Source organism: Centroberyx gerrardi, chromosome 14 (genome assembly GCF_048128805.1).
Source record: "Centroberyx gerrardi isolate f3 chromosome 14, fCenGer3.hap1.cur.20231027, whole genome shotgun sequence".
Lineage (NCBI taxonomy): Eukaryota > Metazoa > Chordata > Actinopteri > Beryciformes > Berycidae > Centroberyx > Centroberyx gerrardi.
In genome coordinates this window covers 27,759,375-27,775,979 of record NC_136010.1, presented here as the reverse complement: position 1 = coordinate 27,775,979, position 16,605 = coordinate 27,759,375, and the positions used below count along the sequence as shown (strand labels likewise).

General features: G+C 40.4%; 1 protein-coding gene across 1 annotated transcript; it reads right to left on the bottom strand.

The window, feature by feature from the left end:
• Positions 1-3,582: 3,582 nt before the first annotated feature.
• Positions 3,583-12,407, bottom strand: gabrd (gamma-aminobutyric acid type A receptor subunit delta). The gene is made up of 7 exons (XM_078288169.1): positions 12,336-12,407; positions 10,881-11,101; positions 7,578-7,660; positions 6,997-7,134; positions 6,338-6,493; positions 5,627-5,838; positions 3,583-4,743 (listed from the first exon to the last, which is right to left on the bottom strand). The coding sequence occupies exons 1-7, from the start codon at positions 12,381-12,383 to the stop codon at positions 4,420-4,422; spliced, it is 1,182 nt and encodes a 393-aa protein (XP_078144295.1). The 5' UTR covers positions 12,384-12,407; the 3' UTR covers positions 3,583-4,419.
• Positions 12,408-16,605: the final 4,198 nt, after the last annotated feature.

Genomic DNA, 16,605 nt, shown 5'->3' with positions numbered 1-16,605 from the left:
ACAGGCTGTGAGTCCACAAAATGTGTTTCCCAGTTTATGTGAATGGAGCAGACTTGAATCTTAGATCTCTGGTGTCTCGCTTTGGGAGAGACTAGTTCATCTTCACAAATGTTGACTAGACCAGAGCAATATTGTGTGAATTATTCAATGAAGTGGTATTCCCAGTGATGCAGTGGTAAATAAAAACTATGACCTCCAGTCTGTGATCATCACAAGGCAAAATTCACCAATATCAACAAAAATCAACTATATTTTCAGAGCAGTATTCATTTACCCTTATCCCTTATCTTCAAATAACATCAGTTTGATACTTTGTGATTACAGCAGAATAAAATGTAGCTAATATCATGATTAATTTTTCTGCCCCATGATACGTATTGTCACATTCTTGTATTGCAATATATTGAATTTCAATATATCGCCCATCCCTAATCTATACGATGAATTTACCTCATACAGATTTATGTTAGGCTAAAACAGAGGCAAACTGTGCAAAAAAGGTGGTAAAAAGTTTAGGTGGGTTTACCATCTAATGCATCCCTGGATATTCCTCTTTGATTTAAAAAAACATAAAATTTTTATCCTCATAGATTTAACCACAATTAGACTGTTGAATAATATACTATAGGTGAAAATCCTGCATCATATTTGTTCTCAGGCTTTTTTTTATGTTATAGTAAATTTAACCTCAGAGTCAACATTTTTTTTTTTAAATATGAAACTGAAACTATTAACTCTGCTTCCAAAATTTGCTCAAATGAAACAAAAATGAGTAAGAATTAGATTCACATTCAGTCAAAGAGAGGTGGAGTGCAAGAGAGACCCATCAAGAAATAATTACATTTTGTATTAATCTGTTTCTTTAACAGATACACTTTTTTTTTCAAGGCTACTATGTCTCAGAATAAAGTGTTTCATGTTGGTTTTCAACCCAATATAGTTATGTTCATATGGTATTTCCTGAATAAATCTGAGTAATAAACTCTGGCACACAGAATAGTCACTGTTGCTGGACTTTGATTGGCAGAAATTACCTGAAACTAAATTGAAAATGAAAATCAAATCAAAGGAAGAACTGCTATAAATCCCAACTCCATTATACATTATAACCTTGGTTCAGTGTTACAGAAAGTGATCTGCCAGTCAATATCAAAGGATTCCAAAAGACTCAATTGATGCTGTAATTGTTTACAAAAATACTTGATCTCTTACTGCTTTTATCGTCACAGAATCAGAATAGCTGATGCAAATTCAACTCAGGTCCCTCTATGTTTAAATATTGATGTACTCAAAAACAGTGTAGTATTACTTTGAATGCAGTAACGCTTTGAACACAAAAACATTTTGTCAGCATAACTTTATGCAATACGTGTGGTGCAATATGCATGCAATATGCTTGCACTTACAGAGCTGTAAGCCAGAGTCTTTGCTGAGATTAGATGTCCCTTTATCCGAAACGTTCCCAGATGGTTTGCAGATAGAAAATAATAAAAATGAAAAAAACAGTCTCACACAATGAACCGGCCTGTATCTGTCTGTGTTTGCCTTTTAAATGACAGCCCCCTTCATCCTAGTGTCTCAACATTTGTAAATGTGGAAGTTAGACCCACTGGATGAGTAGGCATGGCAGAAGTGTGTGTACTCCTGTGTGTGTGTGGGTGTGGGTGTGTGTGTGTGTGGGGAGTGACGTGTGTTTAAGTCCATCGGAGCAGAGTATCAGTCAGTGGAAGTGTGTTCTATTGAGTGTGTGTGTGCGCACTCATGCATGCGTTTGTCTGTGTGTGCACGTGTGTGTGCATACATGCATTTCTGTGTATGTGTTACGTACATGTATGTAAATGTGTGTGTGTGTGTCATTATGTTCAGTAGGGAAGGAACTGTGTTTAAGTCCATTGGAGTAGGATATAAGTCAGTGGAAGTGTGTTGTAGAGAATGTGTGTGTGTGTGTGTGTGTGTGTGTGTGTGTGTGTGCGTGCGTGCCTGTCTCCTCGGTGCCATTGTAAGTGAAGGCCAGCAGATAGCGTTTCCTGCCCCTGCGCCCACATCTTCATTGCCATCCGTCATGATGTCATCTCTCCTGGACCAGAACAAAGTTATCTCCCTGGGAGAAGCCGGCCTGCCGTGGGCCCGCTCAAAGAGCACCCAACCTTGCCCTCGTTCCCACCCATGCCTGCTCTGCCTGTGCACTGCTGGGCCTGATAACAGCCTCGCTCCCTGGCCTCTGCACACAGAAAAACACGGACCGACGAGAGACAGAGAAAAAAGAAGCACCCTAAGCGATTGCTACAAGAGAATTTGGGTTTCTGTTCTCTGCTTCAGAATGAGGAGGCCTTGTGGGTCGATGCTGTCCAGGAGCGTGGATCCGCTAAACCTCTAAGCTATGGCAAAGTCTCTGTATGTGATATTTACCACCAGAATTTGTATTACTTTTTTATTATTTGGTCAATGTGATCAATAGGGATGGGACGATATATCGGAATTTAATATATCACAATACAAAAATGTTACAATACGTATCGTGGGGCAGAAAAATGAATCGTGATATTAGCTCCATTTTATTCTGCTGTATATGAGATGGCTTGACCATCACAATTTCATAAGCTCTCCATCCAAATTATATTATTTGCACTTTGTAATGACATTTTTAAATTGTTGTTTACACTCTAGCAAGTCAACGCCATTGCTAGAAAGATTTGTGACTCAGAAATAAACATAATTCTGCACAGTCAGACTTTGTTGTCATTGAACTTTTATTTATTACATCGTATCGTGGTTGTATTAAATCATGAACCCAATATCACGAATGGAGTCGTATTGTGAGATAAGCATATCGTCCCATCCCTAGTGATAAATTATTAGACATAGGTCACCAAATTACCAGCTTAGAGGGAACATTGATCCTGAATGCTCCCCTGATGTGACTTTTTAAGATATGACTTCCAAGTAAATTTCTATCATTTTTTTGCTTGATCTTTGCTCTCTGTTGTGATAAAAACTACAAGATCAAATTTGGACTCACTTAGGCTAAGGTATGGCAAGACACCTATGAATGTATTGATAATCCTTGTGGCAATGCTGTAATTAGGTTCTACTGATGCTGGTAAGAAATCTACTTCTATATACTTATTCTTCAACTTATTCTTAAGTTCTTCTATACGTATTCTTAAGTAGTGTAAAGGAATTTCCTCATTCCTAAATGACCTGAAAGCACCATAGTCCACTTTTCCATTTCAGACAAAGAAAAAGACAATCTTTGATAGTCTGGAATTATAAATATTGCACATTTTCTGACCTCTTTAGTCTGGACGTGCAGTTAAATTATTCATAATCGCTCAAATGAATGCCTTCCTTCAAATGAAGTTTACATACCAAAGAAATGGACCCATCTAGAGAGAAATTGAAATAATATTCACCGACAGCCATGATTTTGTTGGTTTGATAGACAATCACCTCAGTGCCAGAGGGGATTTCAGGTTGTTTTTTCTGTTTTTCCAGATTAATCACACCCAACAACTGTTTCGGTTTTAAGTTCAAGTGAACATTTGAAGCCAGGAGAGAGACACACACACAGGTAGTGGAGGAAGTCCTTTAATGGTGAGGAAACAGGCAGAACTGGCAGAGGGAGATAAGGCACTCCGCTCTGCGTCCTAAACGAAAAAATGAATTGGAAAAATGGGTGGAGGAATAAAGGTGGGGAGAGAGAGAGAGAGAGAGCGAGAGAGAGGGAAGAGATGGCGTGGAAGGAGGGGGAGGGGTGAGCGAGGTATCAGCCATGCAGAGTAGTAATACACCTCATCTTGTCATCCTGTTTTTTTTTTTGGCCAGCGCCTTGCTTTTCGAGATAACGGGGCGGTTCACTCCAGATTGCGGCTATGAGTTAGTTGAAGCTAACTATGCTTATCTGTGTTCGCAAGATGTGAGTACGTGGTCAGTCTACACACAGTACATTGCGGGTATACAAGCAGGATGTATTCTTGCAAGGTCCTGTTGAGTTCGCGCATAGGCTACAACAGGATGTCCGATTGTCCATAAGTTCTGGTCACTTGTGTACGTATATGGTAAGGTGACCAGAAGTTCAAAGGTTGAGAGCAAAGTTGTCATACAGTGAACCTCCAACAGGCAACAAGTCGCTAATCAAGGCTCACAAAGTCCCTTGCCATTATACAACACAATAGTGTAGTTGCACTTAAAGACCTGAGGTCCTGTCCGCGCGTTCTAAACTCTTAACTACATCCATTGATTACGACATTTCGATATCTAGAGGTCGTAACGTACTTCGTTTCTTCTGAAGTTTTTTGAGGCTTACAGTATATTTTGCTTGCACCAGCCCGCCAGTATTCGAAGTGGCTCTGCCGATTTCTTCTATGTACAGCTGTCGGACGGCAGCCGTTCGCAATTCGAGAACCCCCTGCCTTCTCCTCACATGGTGTACGCTACCCAGTAGATGACGTTCACCACGGCGAAAGTGAAGGGAAACACGGCCCGGGCATAGATGTCGATGGTGTCGGCGTCGATGGGCTTGCACACACACTTGGCGCAGCATTTCCTCTCCTCCTCGCTCTCCTCCGTCTGCCGAGACCTCCTCCTCCTGGGCTCGGCCTCCTCGGCGCCTCCCTCGCAGGGGGTTTCACCTCCGGAGCGCTGGGCCCGCCCGTGGCGGTTGGAGATCATCACTCCCTGGTTCATGCCGGTGACCGAGAGGGAAAACAGCACCATGGCCTGCTTGCCGTTCTTCACTATGGACTGGAGAGAGAGAGAGAGAGAGAGAGAGAGAGAGAGAGAGAGAGAGAGAGAGAGAGAGAGAGAGAGAGGCATGTCTGTCCTTTAATTGCAGACCTATGGGCATTTTGTGAGCTTAGAATTGTAAGGTTCTATGTGGGTGGGGTCCAGTTTTGAGATAAAGAGCATCAAGGATTTGATACCAGCTTTTTAAATGTTTAACCCCAAAAGGTTCACCACACAAGCATAAAGTAACATTGAAAGATTATCTTAATAACTCAATTTTCATTTAACAAAAAGGTCTGACAGAACCTCAGAATTCCAAGCTCACAATTGTCAAAGTCAAAGTTGGATCCAAACAATAGGGGAAACTTTTGCGCCCGTATTCAGTCCTTCACTACAGTTTGGCAGCAGGTTGCAATAAGCCTGAAAAGAAAAAGGAAGGAACCTGCACACTACTTAAAAAAAAAAAGACAAGAACAGGCAGAACATTCTTTTCATGGCAGTTATGAATCTCTGCTACCTAAAACTGCAAGTTTTGCAAGTGCAAAACCGCAAATGCTAGCAGACCTTTATCAGTGAAGACCCCAATAGATGTAACACTTTGCACTTTTTTTTGCCAGAGTACACTTTTTTATTGAGGCACCGAGTACTTTGCACTTCTTGTACTTTTTTATCAAAACACTTTTCATTTCAGTGATAAATTTTGATAATGGAACATTCAGCCACGTTATGTCCCGCCCCAACATCCTGTTTCAACAGGAAATACATCAAATCAAGGAAGTAACGATGCCGTTTCATGGGGTCTGTAATACCTCAGTAAGATCATCGACAGGAAAGGGAATAGACAAATTTAGTGAGATCCTCTATTGCTCCATGGAGGGAAATCCTGTTTTGTCTTTCTCACCTCTGAGCTCAGCTTATTGGCTTTGACCTTGGCCTTCTCTTTGAGTCGATAGTCAGCATTGTAGTGAGCGAAGGCGTACTCGATGAGCGCCGCGAACACAAACACGTAACAGATCCAGAAGTAGACGTCCAACGCCTTGATGGCCGACGCTCGCGGCAGGGAGGAGCGGGCGCTCACCATCAGGGTGGTCATGGTGAGGACAGTGGTGATCCCTGGGAAAGGACATGGAAACACACTACACATTAGGGTTCTGTCGGGTTTTGAAGTTGCAAACCGAAAGCCAATATTTTGTGGCGATATCAATATTGCCTATTCAGTGTTGATTCAATATTTTGAATTTGATTTCATGGCAAAAAAACAACAGGTATTCAGTGTTTCCTCCTAAATTTTATTCTTGTTAGGGTGGAAAAGCCTGGAAAACAATATTTAGACCATGGGACACTAAAACTCTCCATTGAAACCTTTGGAATCTGATCAAAATGTCTCATTAGAATCCCTTAGACAACCAGTGTAGTATTGGTCAATTCTTTAATAAATATGTAATCAAACAAACTGCATCATATTCATCAGATCATTCATATTTTTACTAAAAGGTCAATATCTGCCTCAGCATCAGTATGACCTACTACAGCATGATTTACTTACTTTTCCCTCTCTTTAAATTTCACCATTGTTACATTTCAGAATTGAGGTCATCAAGTGAATACTGACCTAAGGATACCCGAGCGGGGACTGCCGATTGGCTGATCCAAAAGGACACCCAGGACATGGCAACCAGCAGTATAGAAGGCATGTATGACTGGATGATGTAGACGCCTCGATTACGTCTCAGCTGGAAGCGAAGGCTGAGCCTCGGAAAACGTCCCGCTGGGAGACAGAAAACAGATCCCACGTTTCATTTTTCTCTAGAACAAACAAATTATCTCATTAAAAAATGGCTTTGTTATGAAAATCCAGTCGTTTTGCAAAGCTGCTGACATGAGGGAGCGTCTGCCTGCTCGCTCACGCCCCTAGTGGCAAAGGTTGAAGATGTAAAACATACAGTATACTGGCAGCCTGCATCTTTTATTTAAGAAGCAACTCCCTATCATCTCCTAAACCTCCTGCCTGCCTCAGCAGCAAGCCTGGTAACATGATCCATTCCTTCTGTGCATAGAATATAACCACAGAAGTGCCTGGAGTTAAAAAATACAAAAAAAATCCTGCTTCAAAAAGAATCTGCAGGAGTTTTCCATCACAAGAGGTATGCCAAAAAAAAGTTCAAAAACTCAAAACAATTCACAATACATGAAACACTCAAGACACATCCAAGGGGCTTTCAGAATGACTGCTAACCTTGACAACTGAAAAAAATAAAAATAAAAACTCACCGGATTTGAAGTTCATCATCTCGGTGACAAATCGATAGTCTGTGATGGTGAACTGGGAGAGCTCCAGTTTGTCCAGGCCGTGGATGTGTCTCTGACTCTCTGACCAGTGATACACAATGTCCTCAGAGGAGTAGCCGTCTGGAAAATGAAACAGACACCCAGTCATTTTATTAGTCCCACCTGGATAAATACTGTGCTGTGAGGGTGTCATTTTTATCTCTGTATGGAGGAATAGAAGGAGGACATAATAAGGCTCATTATCAGTGTGTTTTCATAGGAAAGACAGTTTCTCCTTTGATCCGCTGTGGCACTGATCCATAGAACAGCCATGGATGTTTCTGTCTAACTGTGTATGATTTACATACATTTATACAAATCTGTATGATTTTCATCCATTTTTCACTCCGCTTGGTGTTTAAACCCTTTCTGACCTTTCCGAGACATCTCCTTCCTTTGGAATGTTAAGATATTAGCAGCGAATCTAGAAAACAGTCATTTGCTTTGAGTGGGTGTGTAAGGAGATAAGAGAGGAGAGGAGGATGAAGTCAACCTTGAAGATGAATCCAGAGGACAATACTTACAGCTCTCCAGGTCCAGCATGCACTCCTGTTCATCCATGGGATACTTGGTCAGGTCCATATCACACGCCACCGTCGAAGTGATTCTAGGACAAAAACAGCCTAGTTAATCTATACTTCATGTACACCATTATAGTATGTATTTATCCAGGGAAAGTCACTTGAGCACTAGGGATGGGACGATCTGCTTATCCCATGATAAGATTCAATACGCGATATGGGATTCACAATTCAATACAACCACGATACAATGTAATAAATAAAAGTTCAATGACAGCAAAGTCTGACTGTGCAGAATTATGTCTATTTCTGAGCCACAAATCTTTCTAGCGATGGCATTGGCTGCTAGAATGTAAACAATAATTTAAAAATGTTGTTACAAAGTGCAAATAATATAATTTCAATGGTGAGCTTGTGAAATTGTGATGGTCAAGCGTCTCATTTGTGATTACTATAGCAGAATACAATGGAGCTAATATTGCGATTCATTTTTCTGCCACATCTCTGTCACATTTTTGTATGGCGATATATTGAATTTCAATATATCATCCCATCCCTACTGAGCACCATGCTGTTTTCCAGAAATGTCCTGCTTCACATTCACATTTACACTTGGGATCTACCCAGTGAAATTACAGTCTTCTACCATCTGCCACTAAGAGTGTTTCTCATTCACTTTCCCCAGCCACATTTCCTCAGCCGGTCCAGGGATTCCAAAAAGCAACCTTCCGGTTACAAGCCGACTTCTCTAGCATCTATAAGTACAGTATGTGCATTCTAGTCAAGTCGAGTCAAGTAAACATGAAACAAGCTAAAAAGATTTAAAAAAGCAGGTAAAACACAGTAAAACACTGAAAGGCCATTAAGTAAACATGGGTAAATGGTAATGGATTCCACTGACCTAACACTATCACACAATCGATCCAAATTCAGCTCTGCTCCCTTCCCTTTACACACGAGCCCCCCCCACCCCCCCTTCCTTTTCTTCACAGACTCCTCTCCTATCCAGTTATACCTTTTCATATCCCCTCCCATCTCTTTTCACCAGCTATGTAAAAGCACCTCCAGACCAGAATTGAGATTTTTGTGGAAGCTTATGAAGTTGCCATGGAGCAAACAGTTTATTTCTAGATCATAGATCAAACAGATCCCAAACAGAGCAAGTGAGAGATGTCTGCAGCCTTTTGAAAAATCCAACAATTGGGGAGGTTTGTCTTAGGTGGGCTCAAAAATCATAGACAATGAGAAACCAAAAAGAACTTGCACACAGAGAAGAAGACAGAAAACGAAAAGGCCTTCTGATGAAAAAAAAAAAGGGCAGACATTTATTTACACTAGGCAGTCCCTCCAGGAACTTGCGATTTTGCGATCGCAATATTTAACGCAAATTCAAGAAATCTCCGCAATATTTGCGAGAGCTTGCAGTTTTGCAAAATTGCCGCAACTTTTCCGCATGAAATGGCCAAATCAACAGACCACTTGTGATTTGGACCAATTGTGTCGGTGTCATGGTAACTTACGTCATCGCAGCGCGCATTCAAGTGGAAGATGAACAAAGCTCACCTGCCAACAAAAATTACTGCCATAGACCGTGCAAAACAAAAGAAAAGCAGCAAGAATCGAGGTGAGTGCAAAATTCAAGCTCTTGGAAGAGTTAATAGCTTAAACGGAGAGTGGGAGAGAATAGGGGAGGCTGTGTGTGTGTGTGTGTGTGTGTGTGTGTGTGTGTGTGTGTGCGTGTGTGTGCGTGAGTGAGAGAGAGAGAGAGAGAGAGAGAGAGAGAGAGAGAGAGAGAAAAAAAATTCCTTTGCTTGCAATTTTTCAATAATGACAAAAAAACTCCGCAAAATCCTGGTGGGACTGATTAGGTGCAAAAGTGCAAAACCTGTAGACCATCATCAGATATGTTTTGGAGATCAGCTGGCCTCTTTTAGATTTCTTCCTTTTTTTTATTAATGTGCAAGTTCTTTCTCAACAAGTGCAGATTGTGTACAGTCCCATGGCAGATTTGTGATGATGACATATAGACCTAATTATCAGTTTATTTGAATTTGATTTCAGCTCTCTGGCTCCATAGTTGATCAGCTGCCTTCATCTCTTCTATGGAGAATACAGTAATGTTTGCTACTTGGCTACTTGAGGATTATTGGAGGTTAAGTGTGAATGTTTTTATCTAAATTTAAAGCTGTTACACCCGTGAGCCTAAATCACACAGTGGGGCTGCAACAGAGAAGAGCATCCCATCCCCACTAATTGAGGCGCTGTAGATTCACCCTGTGTGCAACACTTACTTCTTAGTGCAGCTTTAAATTTTCACAATAATATGACTTTTACTTTGTTTTATCAATTATATAAATAGGGGAGAGCGGGGCTAGTTGCCACATGGGTAAGTTGTCTCAGTGGCTTTATTTCTGAAACTAAATCTAACCCTTAGAGCCAAAGTCCAATTACACAAATGTTAACTTTCTTAATAAGAGGTTACCTATGTTGATTACAACAGTCTAAGTCAAAGACTGAACAATTTTGATACCTGAAAGTAAATAATGAAAATCTCTGTTTGTCTGTGTTTTTCTACTCATTTTTTTCTTATAAAAGAATCAAAATTATTATACATTGTGACACATAAAAGCAAGGGTCAACTATAACCTGATAATAAATCTGAATGGTTTAGTGAAGCTATGTGCTCAGGGAAGGGACCTTTGTCAAGAATGCCTGGTTGGGACATGTTGTCATAATTATACAAGTTCTTTTGGTTAGAAATAGCTTTACATTCATTTTCTTCTGAATAAATATTTTGGTACTTCAACCCACAAACCTTTGTCTTGTGTAGCAAGTGGCCTCACTACTGGACCATCCTCACATACAGCTACAGAGGGTAAACTACATAGAAGGGTAGGCTACAGAGGAAATGGAATTGAGTGCACACTTGTCTATGTGACAACATGCCCCGTCATGTGTGACAACATGCCCTGATGTGGGGTAAATATTTCATCAGGAATAACTGTTGCTTCCAGTAAATTATTCAAAATGTAAAAATGCCATTTTTTAGAGAACACAGAATCTAGCACAGAATCTAGCTAGAAAAATAAACATTGCATCTCTGTAGTAAGGCACTGCTGAAAAATACATCAATGAGTAAAAAGTGTGATAACATGCCCCGGTCTCCCCTAAAGAAAAGACGTGGCTTGAACATAATTAAGCCCACTGTGTTGACGTTTCATAGTGCCACAGTCTCACAGAGTGAAGTGTCCCACGACTGGTTGCGCCGGCTGAATTTGGCTCTCATAAACCCCAGTTTCCCCATACCGGCTGCTGTAGAGGATGACGCCGTCGGGCTGCAGGCGGATCAGCTTGTTCTCCACGGTGACGTCGTGGAACCAAGCGGACTTGGCGTTGACGATGAAGGTGTCGGGCAGCCAGAGCTTGTCCACGAAGCGGCTGTCCAGCCCCAGCGTCTTGTTGGTGTGGTTGTAGGACAGGCGGTCGTCACGCCAGCTCTGCCGCAGGAACACAGTCATGGTGTACTCCTGCCAGAAAGAGACACAGACACGCGCGCGCACACACACACGCAAAGTTGAGTCAAGGGCACAGGGAGATACTGAATACACTCAAAAACTGAACTCTGGTGCTCTAAAGCAGGGATTCTCAACCATTTTCATAACAAGGACCCCTAATTTAGTCCATATTAGAGCCACAGACCCCCATTTGATGAGATTTTGTCTCTTGGACCCAAATCTGCGAATATTTTTATTGTTAGATATGATTTTGTCCAGAATTCCATGACTATCTGTATTGTAGGTAGAGAGATAACAGTGAAACTATGATCAAAACAGTCATTCTTCTACATTCTCTAATTGTGTTAACTTCTTGTAAATTAAATAATGCTGAAGTTTATCAGTTTGCTGGGGACCCCCTGGAACCCCCTCAAGGACCCCCGGTGGTCCCCGGACCCCACGTTGAGAACCACTGCTCTAAAGTATTAAGAAAAAAGATAACATTGATTTTATCCAAAAAAAAAAGAAAAATCAAGAAAATGTACAAATATATATCTATATAAAACCAACACATATTTGTTTGGTTTAATATCAGCTACACTGAAACAGATAAAATGAACTACAACTGTTGTGAAGTGTCTGACTGTTATTGGATCTATGTAACCCGATAACATATAGGTTCACTATTTCAGTTTGATGGAAGTCTGTGCAGTGAAGTTATGAGCTCAAATTGCATTCAATTTATTCTAGTTCTGTTTGAGTCAATTTCATGTGACAAACCCTCATTTAAATTAGAATTGCTTAATTCGACTTGATGGAACTTTGTCAAAGCATTGAAATGCATAAATCATATAAAATAAACCAAAACATTTTTTTGAATGTGGGAGAATAGGAGATGATGGGCCTGACTGTACAGCTTTATACTGTACATCCCAAAGTTCACAAATACAGTATTTATTGAAATTCTTGTTTTAGGTGTAGCTTTTCCATTTAAAGGAAGGAAGGGATTTGTTTGTAAGGAATATAAACCGTACCACATATTCGAATCTTCTCCCTCCATTGATACTTTCACCCACAAAATCCATGAAAGTATCAAATTATCAAGCAACTCAGCCGATGTGTCACACATGTTCACACTGAGCACTTTTCCAAATCCTCGAGTGGGATAAATCAGGATTATGCAAATGAGGGGAAAAAAAATCTTTGCCGCAATACTGAACTGTGTGCAGGGGGAGCCTTGCATGTACTGAAGCGAAGTGTACTTTACCATGTTGGCCTCTGAGATGTGGTCGATGCTGGCCACTTCAATAGCCATGGCCACGTTCACCGGTGGGCCTGCGGGGAAAGAAGTCAGAACAGAAAGCAAGCCTTCCCCCCCTCCCCCCTCCCCCCTCCCCCCTCCACACACATACACACACCTTCACCCTCAGTTCTGACTCCCATCAGTCTACCCGTCCCTCGTTTCATCACCCGTCTGTTTCCATCCCTCCCCCGCCGTCTAAAACACTCCTACAGTGCATGGAGATTAAAGCGCCATCCAGTTTAACCATGCTAAGTGGCACATCGCACTGTGGGCATTCATAAACAGCGCCGGGCTCTCATGGACTCGCGCGGAGTGAGCTTCTGCCAGCAAGCGCATTAACACACGCACACACACACACACACACACACACACTGTGGCGTTCGCACTCAACAGTTTGCCGTATGATTTGCATGGGTTGTGCCTCGCAGATCGGATGCTAGAGGGCGAAAACTGCAGGGGGGGCAGAGATGAGCTCGCTGATGCGGAACAGAAAGGCTATTTATACTGAACATTAAGGAATCATACATTACTATTCCCCTCGTCATTCAACACTTATCCCATAACCACTGATGGCAAATCATATTCTATTGCCCATACATTGGATGCATAGAGTGTGAGGTGGTTTGCAATGCCGTGTGTCAAGGTCAGCGGAGGTGACTTTGGGGTGTTAGAGCAGCTACTTCATTCACCTGATGCAATAACAGGCACATTTTGACCTGTATCCTTTATATAGATTAATAATACATTTGTAATACATGCATTATTAACAGATGCACATTTAATAGTGATCATGAAAAGAAGAAGAAAAACTACAATGCATAAACATATTTCATGTTTTTAGGCTATGGGATATGAGTTGAGTGAAGGGAAATTGCCCCAAATAACACATATGATTCCCTAGTGGCCATAAACAACCCGTCAGCTCGTATAGCTTTTATTCAGTAGCATGTCATCATATTATATCAGTTGGAATGTAGGGAATGAGCCACATGATGCTGCGATGTGAAGGGAACTGTAGGCGTGTGGTGCGCAAGGCAGTGTGTTTGGTGGTAGCGCATTTTCACCTTTTGCTCAGCTGAGTTAAGCTGTGAGATTGAGAAATCTAGCGCTGTGGTCATTGGATGTTTCACATTTTGCAGCCATTCTTAGCAAAGTCTCCAAAGTGGCGCCCACTTAGCTCGCGACACCCGCCTCTCTTGCCCTTGCGAGGCATGACCCCATAATCCCTTCCGCAAAGCTTCTCTTCGTTTCATTTTTTTGCATCCTCAACAAAAATATTTCAACTTAGCAAAGGATTCTCAAAGCAGGTATTTACATAAGGTAAATGCAGCTTTGTGCGAATATCTTAAAACAAAAGAAGCCAAAGAAACGTCTATCAGGACTATGGAATTGGAGAATGAAATGTAAATATCGGTTTTCCCAAGTTGTCATGTGGGTTGGGTTATGCTAAGGATGGCTGTAAATGTGAGGGGGTGAAATGCAATCCAACGCCGCGAGCAGTAGATCTCATACTCACCTCCTATCCCAGGGCGAAAATTTCTCGCATAGCCCTTCATTAAATCATCCAGATTAGGTAACCAGGATATTTCAATGCCTGTACCTACATAGTCCCCAATGTCACTCAGCATGGCCCTAAAGGAAGACAAACACACAGGAGCCTTGAGCTGTCGTTCCGTCCACACTGCGTCCACAAGAGACCTGCAAGAGCCTCAGATACACATCATACGGCATAATGATACAGTAACATCAACAGTGGCATAAAAACAAGCTTCTGACTGTGAGGAATCTGTAGTTTAAGTGGATAGAATATGAAAAATAGTTAGCATTATAAATCACTGTAAGAAATAGGGTTAGACCGATATATGAGGCTGATATTGGCTTTCATTGTGATATGGGTCCAGTTAGTGCAGTTTGATTGATTACATTTATTATAGAATTGATTAATACTACACTGGTTGTCTATGGGAAGTCCTTCACCTGAATTCATTCTAATACAGCATTTTGACTGGATGTTGTTGACTGATGTTTTATCACTATTCTTATTAGTAGTAGTAGTAGCCTAGTAGTAGTAGCAGTATCCTGGGTTTCAGTGGAGAGTTTTAGTGTCCCATGGTCTAAATGGTGGTTTAGAGGTTTTTCCACCCTGACAAGAATAAAAAATCTCAGGAAAACACAGAATATTTGTAATTTTGGGGAATTTTTAGCATGAAAATGGTCAAATTTAAAGATACTGAAAATCACATAAGACCGGTTATCAGCAGCTTCAATCCAAAAATATCAGTATTTGTATCAGCATTCAAAAGCCATATTGGTCGAACCCTAGCAGGTATATATGTCTTCAGTTGTGTTTACAGATTATATCTGACACATTACAAAAACAGATCTAAATCTATCACTTCAGGTATAAAAACAAAATCCTCATGCATTTTCTCATTTTGCTAACTTCTAGGGAGGGAAATAATAGTGACCACTTTGAGAAGCATTGCCTCAGTCTGTGGTTTGAACCTGACAACACAGCACACACACCACCAGGGGGCAGCTTTGCATTCTGTAACAGTGGGCCTATGAACAGATGACATCTCTAACAAAGACATACAGTCCGGGGCTTTATGTATTTCAGCTAATATGGAGTCCTATGAGAGGCTTTTTCAAAAGTTTTCAAAAATATATCATGCATTCATTCCACAACTCCAGGCCCACTATACTATAGGAAACACATTATTGTACAGTATAGTATAGTATTAATTCTATATACAGCAATTGTCATCTGGTGTTTAAAGAGCTGACAACATCTTAGATTCATGTAAATTATAGAAAATGAAAGATTTCACTGACATTCAACATCATAAAGACTAGTGGTAGCATTAAAGGGGAAAGTCAATGTGTGGGTTTGATTGAGTGAGTTATGATTGACAAACAATGAAAACCCAGTCGCTGACCTTTGAAACATAGCTGACATTTGAAAAAAAAAAGGCTAAATACTTCCTAGAGAGCGATGCTTTATACTCACACTTAGGCTTCATGAAAAAGCAAGGGAAACTTGTCAGTATTTGTCAGCAAACATAGCAGTCCACAACATATAAAGACAACACGGAGCCAAAAAAAAGCAATGGAATCATCACTTAATGACATGCATATTTATATAGATACCAAAAAAGCACAATTTCTGGCATGTCATTGGCATTTCCTCACTGAATCCATTTCGATGTGGCAGCTGTATTTTTAGTCCGCTAATCACTGTCAAGTATAAATGAATAAATGGGGACACTGACTGAATTAATTAATCAACGTGTGACTCCTGGATTCCTTCACTAATTGGCAGTTTCTAGATCTGGAAAGAGCTTTTCTTGCAAGAATTCATACTGCACCATGGTCAAATATGTTTCTGTGCACGGAAGGACGGGACAGCATGTGGAAAAATATGAATGGGACATATACTGTGGATGAATCCTGCTGTATTATATAATTGAATCAAAGTTTTGGTATTTAAACCTTGGTGAAAAGTCACTATAATATTCCTATAGGGTCTTAAATGTGTCTTCATTGTAATTTCTTTGGTAACCCTTTATATTAAGTCTTCATTAACTAATGTTAACTAATGCATTTACTAACATGAATTAAAGATGAATAACAACATTAACAAAGATTAGTTAATGTTAAATGCACATGAACAACTGCATCAATTCATGTAGTTATACATGTTTGTTAATGTTAACTAATGTGTTACTAACATGAATTAAGCATGAACAGTGACATTAACAAAGATTAATTCATATTAAATGCACAATAAACAACTGCATTAAGTAATGTTGTTACATATTTGTTAATGCCAATGTATTGTCTAAATTGAAACCCTAACTCTTAATGTATTACTTAAACATATCCTGACATTAACTAAAGTGATTAAGTCACAACAAGCATTACATAACGTGAATAGTGTGTCATTCATGTAATTTGGTATACCTGTATAACAACATATATATAACATGTATAACAACATGAATTAATGCAGTTGTTCATGTGCATTTAACATTGACAACTAGTCTTTTGTTATTCATGTTTAGTTCATGTTAGTAAACGCATTTGTTAACAATAGTTAATGAACACTTAATGTAAAATGTTAAAGAAAAATTTATCTCCTATGATATCAAGTCAATAGGGGAAATCACCGCGCTCACCTCTGGTTAGTTTGGTGAAGAAATCAGTTTTCTGAGACCTTTTATGTTCTCATTAT

What these genes read in the sequence shown, in the direction of transcription:
- gabrd (XM_078288169.1), bottom strand. Translation starts at nt 12,383, where the DNA reads ATGGCTATTGAAGTGGCCAGCATCGACCACATCTCAGAGGCCAACATG. An exon ending in GATGATGAACTTCAAATCCG is followed by an intron (nt 6,494 to 6,996) that starts GTGAGTTTTTAT and finishes TCTGTCTCCCAG; the next exon opens with CGGGACGTTTTCCGAGGCTC. An exon ending in CCCCGCTCGGGTATCCTTAG is followed by an intron (nt 5,839 to 6,337) that starts GTCAGTATTCAC and finishes GTCCTTTCCCAG; the next exon opens with GGATCACCACTGTCCTCACC.